We start from the raw sequence: 16,378 nt of genomic DNA on the forward strand, positions 1-16,378 counted from the left end.
TGTTACAAGTCATTGTGTTACAGGGTCACTGTGTTACAGGGTCACTATGTTACAGGTCCTTGTGTTACAGGGTTACTGTGTTATAGGGTCACTGTGTTACAGGGTCACTATGTTACAGGTCATTGTGTTACAGGGTCACTGTGTTATAGGGTCACTGTGTTACAAGTCACTGTGTTACAGGGTCACTGTGTTACAGGGTCACTATGTTACAGGTCCTTGTGTTACAGGGTTACTGTGTTATAGGGTCACTATGTTACAGGTCATTGTGTTACAGGGTTACTGTGTTATAGGGTTACTGTGTTACAGGGTCACTATGTTACAGGTCATTGTGTTACAGGGTTACTGTGTTACAGGGTCACTGTGTTATAGGGTCACTATGTTACAGGTCATTGTGTTACAGGGTTACTGTGTTACAGGGTCACTGTGTTATAGGGTCACTATGTTACAGGTCATTGTGTTACAGGGTTACTGTGTTACAGGGTCACTGTGTTATAGGGTCACTATGTTACAGGTCATTGTGTTACAGGGTTATTGTGTTACAGGGTCACTGTGTTATAGGGTCACTATGTTACAGGTCATTGTGTTACAGGGTTACTGTGTTACAGGGTCACTGTGTTACAGGTCACTATGTTACAGGTCACTGTGTTATAGGGTTACTGTGTTACAGGGTCACTGTGTTATAGGGTCGCTATGTTACAGGTCCTTGTGTTACAGGTCCTTGTATTATAGGGTTACTGTGTTACAGGGTCACTATGTTACAGGTCATTGTGTTACAGGGTTACTGTGTTATAGGGTTACTGTGTTACAGGGTCACTGTGTTACAGGGTCACTATGTTACAGGTCATTGTGTTACAGGGTTACTGTGTTACAGGGTTACTGTGTTACAGGGTTACTGTGTTACAGGGTTACTGTGTTACAGGTCATTGTGTTACAGGTCACTGTGTTATAGGGTTACTGTGTTACAGGGTCACTGTGTTATAGGGTCGCTATGTTACAGGTCCTTGTGTTACAGGTCCTTGTATTATAGGGTTACTGTGTTACAGGGTCACTATGTTACAGGTCATTGTGTTACAGGGTTACTGTGTTATAGGGTTACTGTGTTACAGGGTCACTGTGTTACAGGGTCACTATGTTACAGGTCATTGTGTTACAGGGTTACTGTGTTATAGGGTTACTGTGTTACAGGGTCACTGTGTTACAGGGTCACTATGTTACAGGTCATTGTGTTACAGGTCACTGTGTTACAGGGTCACTATGTTACAGGTCATTGTGTTACAGGGTTACTGTGTTACAGGGTTACTGTGTTACAGGTCACTGTGTTACAGGTCCTTATGTTATAGGGTTATTGTGTTACAGGGTTACTGTGTTACAGGTCACTGTGTTACAGGTCACTGTGTTACAGGGTCACTGTGTTATAGGGTTACTGTGTTACAGGGTCACTGTGTTACAGGTCACTGTGTTACAGGGTCACTGTGTTATAGGGTTACTGTGTTACAGGTCACTGTGTTACAGGGTTACTGTGTTATAGGGTTACTGTGTTACAGGTCACTGTGTTACAGGGTCACTGTGTTATAGGGTTACTGTGTTACAGGTCACTGTGTTACAGGGTCACTGTGTTATAGGGTTACTGTGTTACAGGTCACTGTGTTACAGGGTTACTGTGTTACAGGGTCACTGTGTTACAGGTCACTGTGTTACAGGGTCACTGTGTTACAGGTCACTGTGTTACAGGGTTACTGTGTTACAGGTCACTGTGTTACAGGGTCACTGTGTTATAGGGTTACTGTGTTACAGGGTCACTGTGTTATAGGGTTACTGTGTTACAGGGTCACTGTGTTACAGGTCACTGTCTTTCAGGGTCACTGATGTCACATGACCAAAACGCACTGAAGTTCTCTGGACCTGTGAATACACACACACAGTATAAACAGCACACATGGTCAGTATTGTGAAGTCTCACCCCTGGTTAATATCAGTCACGTGACTCTTACTTACTTACTTACTTACTTAACTTTCTGGTTTTGTTCTCGTGGTGTTGATTTCAGTTTGTTTGTTATTTGGCTTCTTGTCTTTGTGTCTGTTGGACATCTTTTGCTGATCATCTGGCACACACAGCTGTTTCCTGACCACGTTCTTTTGGATTTGTGTGTTTGAATAAAACTTCTCCATCACAGTACATGAGCTGTTTTATTCCGGTTACTTTTATCTTGCGTGTAAACATGAAGAGATCTCTGCTAGCTGGTTACTGTAAAGACCTTGCTCTGAAAGCTCTTCAGCTCATTACAGGAGCTGATGGTTTTTTGAGGAGCTGAAGTGACCGATTGTCTCCAAGCGTGGTGATTTGTCTGACTGCTGTTCCGTACATGAATACAGTATCGATTGTTCTAAACGCAATTCCCTCCACTCCTCTGCTCCCATTGACCCATCTGCTGATCACTTTCTCACTGAACACGTGTTTCTCAGCTGTAAAGGCAGCCATCATGTTCAACATCATCTCCTCCATGAGACTAATGCTCCTCTAACTGATGACAAATGCCGACGTTTAATTTCACTTTTCTTCCTCTTCAGCATCTTATTGAACACATCGCTGTAATCCATTCGACTCTAATATGCATAGTCATTTATTTCAATTCCCAACAAATGATTAAAAAGAGCATCATCTCCATATCTTCTTCATTATCATTGCCACGATCTATGAATATACATGAGTATGCAAATTAGGAAATGCCCCCACATCCTCGTGCCAGCCCACATGCCCCTAATATCATTAACACAGAGTCCTGATTTACATCCTTATTTTCTCACTGACTCACTTCAACCTGCCAGACTATTAATGTTGCGTTACTATGGCAACCGCCATCATTGATCATCGCTAGCTTTAGTTATGTTAGCTCATTTGCATATCAGATATGCAAAGTCTCCAAGTCATAGATATTATTGTGTGACATCATATATTGTGTTAATGCAGTGTTTTAATCTTAAATTAAAAAAAGTTTAGTGGAAAAAAATCTGCATCTAAGAGGAGCTTAGACATCATATCTCAGTATAGTTTTATTTAAACAGTAGCAAAGTATCAAGATTCTAATACTCTAAATCTGATTATGCCTGTAAAACACACACACACTCACACATTACACCATTACTTCAGACGATGGTGTGGGAAGTTACTAGTTCATCCTGTAAATCCCTACATACCCATTCTTATTCCAAATATGGTGTTCTGTGTGTGCGTGTGTGTGTGTGTGTGTGTGTCGTGGGCAGACAGGAAACAGGGCTGAACCCCCCCCCCCCAATGCAATGGAGGATGCAATTATTTACCCCTGCTGTCTACTGAGAGACACAGAGGAGACAGAGAGAGAGAGACTGAAAGAAAGAAAGAAAGAAAGAAAGAAAGAAAGAAAGAAAGAAAGAAAGAAAGAAAGAAAGAAAGAAAGAAAGAACGAAGAAAAAAATGAGACAGAAGTAGAAAAAACACAGAGAGAGAGAGAGAGAGAGAGAGAGAGAGAGAAGAAATGTGAGAAAAACAGAGAAAGATGAACGGAAACTGTAAAGGAGACAGACAGAAGGTTAATGGCCTCATGTCCTCACTGTTTACTGACTGTGTGTGTCTGTGTGTGTGCAGGCTCTTTTGAAGATGGACTGTCAGGGTTTGGTGGTGCGTCTCATGCTGGACTTCGTGCTCTTGACCACAGCGGTGGAAGTGGCTCCTCGCTGGAGGGAACTGGCTGAGAAACTGGCTCGTGTGTCCAAGCAGCAGATGGATGACTACGAAGCTCCACACAGAGACCGAAATGGAGTCATGGACTCAGAGGTGAGCAAACACTTCCACACTTCCATACGTTCTACATACACTGTGGAGAAACCTGTTACAGCAGCTATAAACATCAACACCTTCTGACCAATTAGAATGTAGCGTTCAGCAGTGCGCTCTCTGTGTCCAATCACAGGCCATGTGGAAGCCAGCATACGACTTCCTGCTGACGTGGGCGGCTCAGATCGGCGACAGCTACCGTGACGTGATCCAGGAGCTCCAGCTGGGTCTGGACCGCATGAAGAACCCAATCACCAAGCGCTGGAAACATCTCACAGGAACTCTCATCCTCGTCAACTGCCTTGACATGCTGCGGAGCTCCGCCTTCAGCCCCGCCTCTCATGACGACTTCGCCATATAGAATGCAGCGACACGGCGATCTTCTCCCTGTTTAGAAGGACTTGTTGGTGGACGGGGCTTCAGGACTGATTTGCATGTTTTACCTCAGTAGGACCTGTGAGCAGATTGTTTTTCCAATGTGCCCTTCCTCACACGCTGACCTTTGACCTCTTCTGTATATCTGTCCATCGCGGTTTAAATATTTTAATGAAGTGTGTGTCTCGACTCGAGTCTTCTCCGGAAGCCAAAACACTCTCGCTGGTTCACTCTCGCCGTTCCTGATGGTTTTGTTAGCGCATTTACTTTTTATACAATTTTTAGAATCAGCTGTAAATTATTTTCTTTCAGTAGCAGATAAAGAAACGTGATGTAATGTCTTCTAACACGTGTCGAACCGTCACCTCGCCGCTTTGTTCTTAGTAACTCTTCCTTTAGTAGCACAAACAGACAATCAGCGAACCAGATAGACACTTAGCCATAATGCTAGCATTAGCTGAGAATTTGCGAGTCGTCTGAACTTTACACGTTCCGCATCTCTTTGAATCTGTCAGTGTCACGTTTCCAAAAGTGATCAGTTGTTGGAATTGACGTTAAATTCTGTTTTTCTTTGTTTGTTTACCTTCTTCAGTCAGAATGAGGCTAAAGGCTACTTACAGCAAACTTGCTAACTACAATTACTGTCTAAACCACTGAAACTCCACCCATAGTTGGCGCTACAATGCTAATGCTAAAAAGCGTTCTTTACAGTGTTTTCTCCGCTGTATGAAATGTTTGTGTGGGGACGATGAAGCTTGTGAAGCTCTTCACGTGTACACTGTGAGTGATGGTCAGACTCGTGCTTTCCCCTGCTCTCCATAAAAAAAAATCACGATAAATGATTTAATCATCCAAAAACAAGAATAAGGAAAAAATGTCCACTATCTGATTGTTATATCCATGTGAGCTGACACTTAATGAACCCAGAACTTTCTCCATGTCCTGGGACAGAAAGCTAGAGCACCCAGTCGAGGACACCTGAGATGGGAAGAGGGCGGGGCTTCCTGGGAGTGTGTTTGTGTGTGTGTTTATATCCGATGGTGTGCTTTCAATCACTGCACAGAAAGAAGACTGCAGGAGTATCTAGTGATCACACCAGTGTCGCACCAGTGCCGTCTAACGTTACACTGCAGAGCTGCTACACAAAATACACAAAACTGTTCAAGGATCACAGACTAATCTAATCTAATCTAATCTAATCTAATCTAATCTAATCAAAGGAAACATTACTATCATGGCTGTATCACATATCACACAGCTGTATTGCTAGAGAAAGGACACTAAAAACTAAATCTGTGTTAATCCTGATGTAGTGCATTGTGGGTAACACACACACACTCTCCTGGAGTAACCACTACACATTTTAGCAGCACCAGATCCCCAGAACACTGGCCAGTGATGGACTGTAGCCTGAAGGAGAAGGAGAGAAAGTGTTTTCATTGCCAAATACTGATCTGTGTTAAGTGTTAAGTTGCAGTATTATTCATCCATCTTTCTTTTATCCCTTTATTCTTTCTTCTTTTCTACTTCAATGTTTCTGTTTCTACTTGCTAGTGTTTAGATGAGCGTGCTGCACACGCTGCTGATGGTGTTAGTGTTAAGTGAATGACCGTGTGTTGTGTGTATTAGTGTGTAGTTACATCCCCACACACTTCACACTCGTCTGCTCAGTCACACTGTGTCTCTGTGTCTCCTCTCTGATCCATCTTCTCATTTCTGTCTCCTGGACGCAGGAGCCGTAGGGAATTCAGCATCTCCCAGGGGGCGGAGTTTCAGCCAGGTGTTTAGGGGAGGTGTCCAATCAGACTGCTGTACAGTGTGCTGGAATCTGATAAATAAATAAATGCGCTGTCAGTTTGGAAACCTTGTGTTTCTGAATTTATTCCAGGAGAAGTGTCAGGATCTGTGTGTGTGGTTCAGACCAGAGCAGAGAGAAGGAAACTCATGAACAAACTCATTTTCAGAGAGTGACCACAGGAAACCCTGAGAAACACTACAGGATGGTCAGCGTGAAGCCACGACTGTTTACACTGAAATATTTACTACGGTCACTTTACTAACAAATTTCTGACCTCTGTCATGAACAGTTTCTCCTTTTCACCGCTCAGCGGTGATGGGCATCGTGTTAATGACATCATAAGTTAGTTGTTGCCCTGGCAACAGCGACTTGAGGGCACTTGAAGAAACTTATCCGCAATCTGAACTTAAGAACCCTGGAAGATGAACATCATCTTTTAAACATCAACACTTACACCTCCTCATACAGCTCCAGACACACACACACACACATCAGAGTGAAATGGAGTGAACTCACCAGGCCATAGTTTCCTACATTACATTCATTTATCTGTTTCAGATAGAGACCGACAGAATAGTGTGTGTGTGTGTGTGTGTGTGTGTGTGTGTTAATTAAAGTGCAGTAATCAGTTAATCAGGTTTTGCCATTTCACTGCCTGGCAGATTCAGAAGAATTCTCTCAGTAGATCATTTGTGAGGCACTTAGTCCTGATTCACTAATTACACACACACACACACACACACACAACTGATTAATAACACCAATAAAGTAAATTTTCAGGGCAGTGAATGAGTCAATGACTCTCAATAAGTATACTGAAGATATTGGCAAGAAGAATACAGTCAGCAAAACGAGGAAGGAAGAGAGAGAGACAAAGAGATGTATTGTGCAGGTGCTGAAAAATACTAAAGGCTGCTTAGATTAACGCCTCAGGTAACACACACATGTACAGTGTGTGTGAGTGTGTGTGTGTGTGTGTTTTAGACCTTCAATAAGACCCTATCTCAGTCACTCCAGGTCTCTGTCTCCTGGTGAGTGTCCTTAACACCCCCTTATACACAACAATCTCTCAGAACTGCGTGTGTGTGAGTTGCATGTGGTGATGTTTCTGAGTGGGCGGAGCTTAGGTTTAATTACCAGTCAACTGGAACAAAATGGAGGCACATACGCACACACACACACACACACACACACACGCACACGCACACACACACACATTCCTTCCTTCCTTCCTGTTTCCTTCAGGCTTTATGTATAGCAGAATGGCAGGAACTTTGCCTTGTGTTTATTTGTTGATCTCGTTCCTCCTCCTCCGTCTCTTCGTACTGTGAGCGTAAAGATTTCACAAACATTTCTGATGTTTTATCACTAGCACTTAGAAAAGCTGTTCTCTGTGTAATAAAAGCTCAGTCACATTAATAATGACGATAAATTCTCATCTTTCTAAGGCAGTGTGTGAAAATGACACACTTTTAGCTCTCCACTGCTGGAACTGTGTCTCAATCCATTCACTGTATAAATCCTGGTCAGGGTGATGGGCCTGGAGGCTGGAATAAACCCTGGATGGGACACCAGCACAGCAAACACACATTCACACCTTTAATAGCCAATCCTCCGAGCTGTACACTGAGGAAACTGGTGAACCCCTGAGGAACCCACATGTGGAGAGAACTAAACAGTAACAGGAGTAAGTGAGGAGTAAGTCAGGAACCCTGGATCTGTGAGAAGACAACACTACACACTGCTATGTTTATTAACTTAATCGAAATTTCACCCTGGTTCTTATCTACAGTTCATACATAAAGCGCTCTTGAACCTCAACGCTGCCATCTTGTGGCTGAACTCCCACATTACACTAAACTTTCAGCATCTTTTTTAAAGAGTTTATCCTCAAACTGCTGCTGTTAAAGCTGTACTTCTTTAGGAGTGAAGCAAATGAGTTTAAATGTCTTACAGGGATCACACATAAAAATAAATTATAAACAGTGTAAAGTTATCTACAGTTCAGGTTCAGCAGCGTTACTGAAAATAAACCGCCTTAACAAAATAAAACAATATTAAATATAAAAAGTTTACTGATGATAAATGAATGATGATGATGATGAGCTGATCTTCATCGTCAGTGCTGACTGAGTCCACACATGGCTTCACACCAGTAAGTGGACAGGGTTTCAGTTTACTCAGTGTCCCAGTTCCCGTCTGCCCCATTGTCCTGGTTTCCTAGCAGTAAAGTTTGGGATTTCCAGAAAGTCCCGGTTCCTGAGTGTCCTCGCTTTTCAGTCGCAGAGTCACAGTTCCATCGTCTTGCTTCATTCCACCACCTAGTGGCCTTGTTTCCTCATTCCCTAGATGCTCTCCTCGCTCCCTACACTGCTACTCAGCTAATGTTCTCATTTCTAATCCCTTTGCTTTAAAAAGTTTATACTTCCATATTATTCTAGTAAAGTCACAATATTCTAAAGTCATCGTCTGCTTTCATGTCAGAGAATCGGACACTAGGAGGATGAACCGTGGTATTAAATGACCAGGAGAGCAGATAACTCAGAAAAGACGTCATTTGGGAATGTTACTGTGAATAAATCCTTTATAAATATAAACACCAGTGATAAGGGACAGTTTTTATGATTACTGGACCCTCGTGGCTTGGAGTGGATCCCAGACCGTGCACGTGCTCCCCTATTCCCTGCCCAGTGGAACGATCCGTCTCTATAGAAACACGCGCAATTTAAATTCAAAACTGGAGAACGTTAACAGACGTTTGTGCGCATGCGTGTACTGCATATAGAGATAAATAAACACCTTATCACTCTCACACACACACACACACACACACACACACACACACGCGCGCGCGCGCACACAGAATTCTGTAGTCCAATCAGAGCTTTATCACAGGAGGTAATGATTGAAGCGTCATCACTTAGGGGCGGGGTTTCTGGACAACCTCCAAAACAGGCGCAGGTTGAGGGCGCGAGCAGTTAACCTCGCTGAAGACGCGCGCGCTGTCGGTGCGTCATGATGTAGGATCTCCATATTGGACTTCCTGTTTCAGCTGCAGAGGATTTATTTATGAAGCCTCACGCGGCCGCGGGGGTACAGCGTGCGGGTGTGAATGCGGGATGTGCGCGAGACTCACTGACGAGCCGGATGTGCACGGTATCACGCGTGCATGCGGGAGAAATAACGGTCCACCTCCATTTCTGTTCGGAAACAGCGGACGCGTCTACTGCACCGGCTGTGGTGAGCTTTAATGCGACTCTGTTCCATCTTTTTATACAGAAAGCAGTCTGATGTGTTAAAAACATATTGATATTTTTATAAATCAATCAATCAATCAGTCTGCACCTTCAGGGCAATATGACTGCTGTCAGGTTTGTAGCACGAGGAGCTTTATGAAAAAAAGAGACTAAAATACCAAAATGATGTAAGAAAACAGGAGCAGTGATTCTGCAGCAGTGTCTTTGGAGTAGATTACGTCTTCCTCTGTCTCTTCAGACACTGAAGCAGCTGTAAACTCTGAGGCCTTTCACTGGTGTGTCCACGTGCTCTTTATAAACACAGCATGGGAAACGGTTTGTCCACAGTGGGACCGTTCCAGTCGCTGCACGTGGTGATGCTGGGGCTGGACTCCGCAGGAAAGACCACGGTTCTGTATCGCCTGAAGTTCAACGAGTTCGTGAACACGGTTCCCACCATCGGCTTCAACACCGAGCGCGTACGGCTGAACAACGGCGCCGCACGGGGGATCAGCTGCCACGTGTGGGACGTGGGTGGTCAGGAGAAGCTGCGTCCGCTCTGGAAGTCGTACAGTCGCTGCACGGACGGCATCGTGTACGTGGTGGACTCTGTGGATGCGGAGCGGCTGGACGAAGCCAAGGCCGAGCTGCATAAGGTGGCGCGACTCGCAGAGAACCAGGGAGCGCCTCTGCTCATCATCGCCAACAAGCAGGACCTACCCGGCTCCCTGCCCGCCGCCGACATCGAGAAGAGGCTGGCGCTGCGAGAGCTCGGACCCTCTGCCGCCTACCACGTGCAGCCCGCGTGCGCCATCATCGGGGAGGGGCTGCACGAGGGCATGGACAAGCTGTACGACATGATCACCAAGCGCAGGAAGGCACTGAAGCAGAAGAAAAAACGATAAACCCCTTCATAGTTACTGCGACTGTAATTTTTTATAAAAATGCAAGCGTGTTTATAGAATGAACCAAATAAGAACTTTAACATTTCAGGTGAGATAAAAAAAAAAAAAAAAAAGTGAACTTGTTCTTTTCACTGCAAAAAAAACTGCTGGAATTCTGCTGACTATGTAAGAAATAAACACATCAGACATACATCAGATACTAATCCAATCAAATCAAACAGAAACAAAAATATCAGATAAATACAGTTCACTGGAGTAAAGTGACAAACATCACCCAGATCAATGATGACACCATTCTCAAAAAGTGCAGAATTAAAGTCTCCCTGTAGTTTTAAACCCTTTAGTTGTCAAAGTATCCGTCATTAAGATTCTATTACAGGACGGATTATTAGGACTATATGACATCCATACTGTGCTTTTCGGAGCTATTGCCTGATAGCAACGATATTTTTGATAACATTTGGATTAGGAAGTTAAATTCGATATAGATTTTTATTTGTCCCTCCTTATTTTCAGTGTTTTTGTTTTGTAGCATTACATTTTTTGTAGGACATCAAATAAAAGTTGCATTAAACAGGCAGAAAAATTATTGTTCAAAAGTTTAAAATTTAGCAAAAAAAAACAGAAGACTGACTGGTCTGGAGATTATATTTAATAGCACACACACACGCGCACACGCACACGCACACACACACACACACACACACACACACACACACACAGAGTTTTATTGAAATTATTAGCAATGACAGCACTAACAGCAGATCCCCAGCAGTCTGTGTGTGTAATAAAACACGGTGTGTGTGTGTGTGTGTGTGTATAACTCCGTTATCAGACACAGTGAACTGAAAAACGGCTGAATTTTGGTTCAAGCACAAATTAGAGCAGATTTCTGCATGTAGGGATTTAATTTTCTATATTTAGTGGCTGAAAGGCCTGATTCTGCTTTTGAGTAACACAGAGTCTAAAGAGGAAGCCGTGTGCTAAGAGTAATGAAGCCCATCCTGAAGTATGGTTTAATTATCTGGATAATTAACTGTAGGCTGTGTGTAATGAGCTGAAGATCAGGTTTCTCTCCTGCACACTAATTATGCTGCTGTTTCAGACCACAACACTTCCATCTTCCTGTGTTTATAGAATCTAATCTAATCTAATCTAATCTAATCTAGCAGGTAGAAACCCAGCTGCTGGGAGATGTGAGATAAAGACAGGCTGGTTCCTGTGGTGTAGCTGCTTCTCCTGTTTCTGTAGACATGTAGCGTTTATATGACTCCCATTACAGCGCAGAGTTAAGGTGATATTGCGTGATGGAATCCACACCCAGGTACAGTCCAGCGCTGGAGAAGGATCAGAGGTAACCCCAGAGCAGATGTGTGCCACATGTGAGTTGGATCCTCAGACTCTAACAGTTGGTTCAGAATAAAGAGTAAAGTTCCTCAGCGGTTCCTGGTCAGATGTGTGCCATGTCAGCATGATGCTTCTGCAGCTCATAGCTCTGATCTCACGTGCGTTTAGCTTCTGAACATATACAAGGCATGTACTGACAACACGGCTTTAACAGAAGTGTTAGCATCCACAGACGCTAGAAAATCTGTTTGTTCTGCTGAAATAAAACTAAAATAAAATCCTGTTCCACTCACACTCGCGTGTCCTTTTCAGCTAATACGCATCTCATCGTTGTGTTGTGTGTATGAAAGTTTAATGAAGAGGTTAAAGTTAATCAGAGTCATGTTTTTACAGCCCTATTCAGACAGGATCAGTTTCTCTGTATGACGTGTGTATTAACACTCATACACTTCTCCTAAAGCTGTGATTAGAACAGCCCCTTTCATGCACCTGCGCTTGTGATGGATTTGATTCAGATTCTTATATATTCTCTCCTGCTAATGCTCTCCTAACTAAAATTGTTAAGAGAATTATCCTTCCTGTTTTTGGGGAGATGGGTTAATCTGGGACTGAAAAAATCTGATGATTACAGAGCTGTCATTTTCTCAGAGAAGCGGAGGAGGGAACAAAATGCTGATTTGGACAAACTCAGAAAATCAGCCCAAATGATCAAATACCTAAATCTCTAGCTGAACCCCGTCTGAACAGAGCTTTAGATAAAAGTTAAATGTTGATATAATCCTCATGCTTCTAGCTCTGAGGTCCTGCACTGTTTAACCTGTAATCTGAGCTAAATAAATGAAATCAAGCTAGTGAAGACTCGTGTGTGTGTGTGTGTGTGTGTGTGTGTGTGTGGAGCTGGATAATGAGCTTGGTGAGATTTAGATTAGATATTAAGATGTCATACTCGTTACATAATTAGCAAAGCCATTTTAAGCCTCAGTAATCCCACAGACACTTCTGATATTTGACTTTTTGAGGCTACTGGACTAAAATGAGCTAATTAGCTAACATGCTAGGATAATTATCACCCGGCATCTCACTGAGCTTGCTGACTTCATCTAACCTCCCTTTCTTTCTCTCAGAGACTGGCCTATTTTTGGTGCAGCAGGTAATAAAACATCTGTATTACAGACTTTTCGAGTGAACACAGTTCCCAGAAGAGGACAGAAATCAGAGCAAAAAAAACAAAGAAGGATCATAAATAATGAGTCTGCTATGCTACGTCACGTGTCACTATGTTTACACTTATGAACAGAGTCTGTTCTTGTTGTGAAGTTTTAACATGGTTAGCACTTCATGCTAAGTGTAGCTATAATACAATTTTAGAGCTACAAAAGGTTCTTTTGTATTTTCCCCAATAGAATTATGAAGGATTTCAGGAGAACATGCTTCTGTGAAACGTCTCTTATGTCCATGTCATAAAACACGTGTAGTGTAAGTAGAGTGTGTAGTGTGAGTAGAGTGTGTAGAGTGTGTAGTGTGTGTAGACTGTGTAGTGTGAGTAGAATGTGTAGTGTAAGTAGACTGTGTAGTGTGAGTAGAGTGTGTAGTGTGTGTAGACTGTGTAGTGTAAGTAGACTGTGTAGTGTGTGTAGAGTGTGTAGTGTAAGTAGAGTGTGTAGTGTGAGTAGAGTGTGTAGTGTGAGTAGAGTGTGTAGAGTGTGTAGTGTAAGTAGAATGTGTAGTGTGAGTAGAATGTGTAGTGTGAGTAGAGTGTGTAGTGTAAGTAGAGTGTGTAGTGTGAGTAGAGTGTGTAGTGTGTGTAGTGTGAGTAGAGTGTGTAGAGTGTGTAGTGTGAGTAGAGTGTGTAGTGTGAGTAGAGTGTGTAGTGTGAGTAGAGTGTGTAGTGTAAGTAGAGTGTGAGTACTGTATAGGTACTGTGTGAGTAGAGTGAGTGTAGTGTTTAGTGTAAGTAGACTGTGTAGTGTGTGTAGAGTGTGTAGTGTGTGTAGAGTGTGTAGTGTGAGTAGAGTGTGTAGTGTGAGTAGAGTGTGTAGTGTGAGTAGAGTGTGTAGTGTGAGTAGAGTGTGTAGTGTGAGTAGAGTGTGTAGTGTGAGTAGTGTGAGTAGAGTGTGTAGTGTGAGTAGAGTGTGTAGTGTGAGTAGAGTGTGTAGTGTGAGTAGAGTGTGTAGTGTGAGTAGAGTGTGTAGTGTAAGTAGAGTGTGAGTAGAGTGTGTAGTGTGAGTAGAGTGTGTAGTGTGAGTAGTGTGTGAGTAGAGTGTGTAGTGTGAGTAGAGTGTGTAGTGTGAGTAGAGTGTGTAGTGTGAGTAGAGTGTGTAGTGTGAGTAGAATGTGTAGTGTGTGTAGTGTGAGTAGAGTGTGTAGTGTGAGTAGACTGTGTAGTGTGTGTAGAGTGTGTAGTGTGAGTAGACTGTGTAGAGTGAGTAGTGTGTGTAGTGTGAGTAGAGTGTGTAGTGTGAGTAGAGTGTGTAGTGTGAGTAGAGTGTGAGTAGAGTGTGTAGTGTGAGTAGAATGTGTAGTGTGAGTAGAGTGTGTAGTGTGAGTAGAGTGTGTAGTGTGAGTAGAGTGTGTAGTGTGAGTAGAGTGTGTAGTGTGAGTAGAATGTGTAGTGTGAGTAGAGTGTGTAGTGTGAGTAGAGTGTGTAGTGTGAGTAGAGTGTGTAGTGTGTGTGTAGTGTGAGTAGACTGTGTAGTGTGAGTAGAGTGTGTAGTGTGAGTAGAGTGTGTAGTGTGAGTAGAGTGTGTAGTGTGAGTAGAGTGTGTAGTGTGAGTAGAGTGTGTAGTGTGAGTAGAGTGTGTAGTGTGAGTAGAGTGTGTAGTGTGAGTAGACTGTGTAGTGTGAGTAGAGTGTGTAGTGTGAGTAGAGTGTGTAGTGTAAGTAGACTGTGTAGTGTGTGTAGAGTGTGTAGTGTAAGTAGAGTGTGTAGTGTGAGTAGAGTGTGTAGTGTGAGTAGAGTGTGTAGTGTAAGTAGAGTGTGTAGTGTGAGTAGAGTGTGTAGTGTGAGTAGTGTGTGTAGTGTGAGTAGAATGTGTAGTGTGTGTAGTGTGAGTAGAGTGTGTAGTGTGAGTAGAGTGTGTAGTGTGAGTAGAATGTGTAGTGTGAGTAGAGTGTGTAGTGTGAGTAGAGTGTGTAGTGTGAGTAGAATGTGTAGAGTGAGTAGAGTGTGTAGATTGTGTAGTGTAAGTAGACTGTGTAGTGTAAGTAGACTGTGTAGTGTGTGTAGAGTGTGTAGAGTGTGTAGTGTAAGTAGACTGTGTAGTGTGAGTAGAGTGTGTGTAGACTGTGTAGTGTGAGTAGAGTGTGTAGTGTGAGTAGAGTGTGTAGTGTGAGTAGAGTGTGTAGTGTGAGTAGAGTGTGTAGTGTGTGTAGTGTGAGTAGTGTGTGTAGTGTGAGTAGACTGTGTAGTGTAAGTAGACTGTGTAGTGTGTGTAGAATGTGTAGTGAGTAGTGTGTGTAGTGTGAGTAGAGTGTGTAGTGAGTAGAATGTGTAGTGTGAGTAGACTGTGTAGTGTGAGTAGAGTGAGTGTAGAGTGTGTAGTGTAAGTAAAGTGTGTAGTGTGAGTAGACTGTCTAGTGTAAGTAGACTGTGCTGTGTAGTGTGAGTAGACTGTGTAGTGTAAGTAGAGTGTGTAGTGTGAGTAGAGTGTGTAGTGTGAGTAGAGTGTGTAGTGTGAGTAGAGTGTGTAGTGTGAGTAGAGTGTGTAGTGTAAGTAGAGTGTGTAGTGTGAGTAGAGTGTGTAGTGTGAGTAGAGTGTGTAGTGTGAGTAGAGTGTGTAGTGTGAGTAGAGTGTGTAGTGTGAGTAGAGTGTGTAGTGTGAGTAGAATGTGTAGTGTGAGTAGTGTGAGTAGTGTGTGTAGTGTGAGTAGAGTGTGTAGTGAGTAGTGTGTGTAGTGTGAGTAGAGTGTGTAGTGTGAGTAGACTGTGCTGTGTAGTGTGAGTAGAGTGTGTAGTGTAAGTAGAGTGTGTAGTGTAAGTAGTGTGTAGTGTGAGTAGACTGTGTAGTGTAAGTAGACTGTGCTGTGTAGTGTGAGTAGACTGTGTAGTGTGTGTAGTGTGAGTAGAATGTGTAGTGTAAGTAGAGTGTGTAGTGTGAGTAGAGTGTGTAGTGTGAGTAGAGTGTGTAGTGTGAGTAGAGTGTGTAGTGTGAGTAGAGTGTGTAGTGTGAGTAGAGTGTGTAGTGTGAGTAGTGTGTGTAGTGTGAGTAGAGTGTGTAGTGAGTAGAATGTGTAGTGTAAGTAGAGTGTGTAGTGTGAGTAGAGTGTGTAGTGTGAGTAGAGTGTGTAGAGTGAGTAGTGTGTGTAGTGTGAGTAGAGTGTGTAGTGTAAGTAGAGTGTGTAGTGTGAGTAGTGTGTGTAGTGTGTGTAGTGTGAGTAGAGTGTGTAGTGTGAGTAGAGTGTGTAGTGTGTGTAGTGTGTGTAGTGTGTGTAGTGTGAGTAGTGTGTGTAGTGTGAGTAGAGTGTGTAGTGAGTAGTGTGTGTAGTGTGAGTAGAGTGTGTAGTGAGTAGAATGTGTAGTGTAAGTAGAGTGTGTAGTGTAAGTAGAGTGTGTAGAGTGTGTAGTGTGTGTAGACTGTGTAGTGTAAGTAGACTGTGTAGTGTGAGTAGACTGTGTAGTGTGAGTAGAGTGTGTAGTGTGTGTAGAGTGTGTAGTGTGTGTAGACTGTGTAGTGTGTGTAGAGTGTGTAGTGTAAGTAGAGTGTGTAGTGTGAGTAGAGTGTGTAGTGTGAGTAGAGTGTGTAGTGTGAGTAGAATGTGTAGTGTGAGTAGAGTGTGTAGTGTGAGTAGAGTGTGTAGTGTGAGTAGAGTGTGTAGTGTGTGTAGAATGTGTAGAGTGTGTAGTGTGAGTAGAGTGTGTAGTGTGAGTAGAGTGTGTAGTGTGAGTAGAGTGTGTAGTGTGAGTAGA

General features: G+C 43.1%; 2 protein-coding genes across 5 annotated transcripts in view; both read left to right on the forward strand.

The window, feature by feature from the left end:
- Positions 1–7,375, forward strand: part of sh3bp4a (SH3-domain binding protein 4a) — a 52,380-nt gene extending 45,005 nt beyond the window's left edge. For all 3 annotated transcript variants that reach the window (XM_058381482.1, XM_058381483.1, XM_058381484.1), the window contains 2 exons: positions 3,623–3,811; positions 3,948–7,375. In XM_058381482.1, the coding sequence (XP_058237465.1) occupies positions 3,623–3,811; positions 3,948–4,172 (414 nt within the window). In that variant the 3' untranslated portion in view covers positions 4,173–7,375. The remainder of the gene's footprint in view (positions 1–3,622; positions 3,812–3,947) is intronic.
- Positions 7,376–8,836: 1,461 nt separating this feature from the next.
- Positions 8,837–13,495, forward strand: LOC131347443 (ADP-ribosylation factor-like protein 4C). 2 transcript variants are annotated; one of them, XM_058381487.1, is made up of 2 exons: positions 8,837–9,224; positions 9,569–13,495. In XM_058381487.1, exons 1-2 carry the CDS (start codon positions 9,104–9,106, stop codon positions 10,123–10,125), a joined length of 678 nt encoding a protein of 225 aa, XP_058237470.1. In that variant the 5' UTR covers positions 8,837–9,103; the 3' UTR covers positions 10,126–13,495. The 2 variants fall into 2 exon arrangements, with proteins under 2 accessions (XP_058237470.1, XP_058237471.1); XM_058381488.1 differs by having other exon boundaries at positions 9,087–9,224; positions 9,480–13,485.
- The last annotated feature ends 2,883 nt before the right edge of the window (positions 13,496–16,378 follow it).

The sequence above is a fragment of the Hemibagrus wyckioides genome, linkage group LG27 (assembly GCF_019097595.1).
Source record: "Hemibagrus wyckioides isolate EC202008001 linkage group LG27, SWU_Hwy_1.0, whole genome shotgun sequence".
NCBI lineage: Eukaryota > Metazoa > Chordata > Actinopteri > Siluriformes > Bagridae > Hemibagrus > Hemibagrus wyckioides.

Excerpts from the sequence above, each read along its gene's own strand:
- LOC131347443 (XM_058381487.1), top strand. The coding sequence starts at position 9,104 with ATGTGCGCGAGACTCACTGACGAGCCGGATGTGCACGGTATCACGCGT. Across the intron at positions 9,225-9,568 it reads CGTCTACTGCACCGGCTGTG|TGGGACCGTTCCAGTCGCTG; the intron begins GTGAGCTTTAAT and ends GTTTGTCCACAG.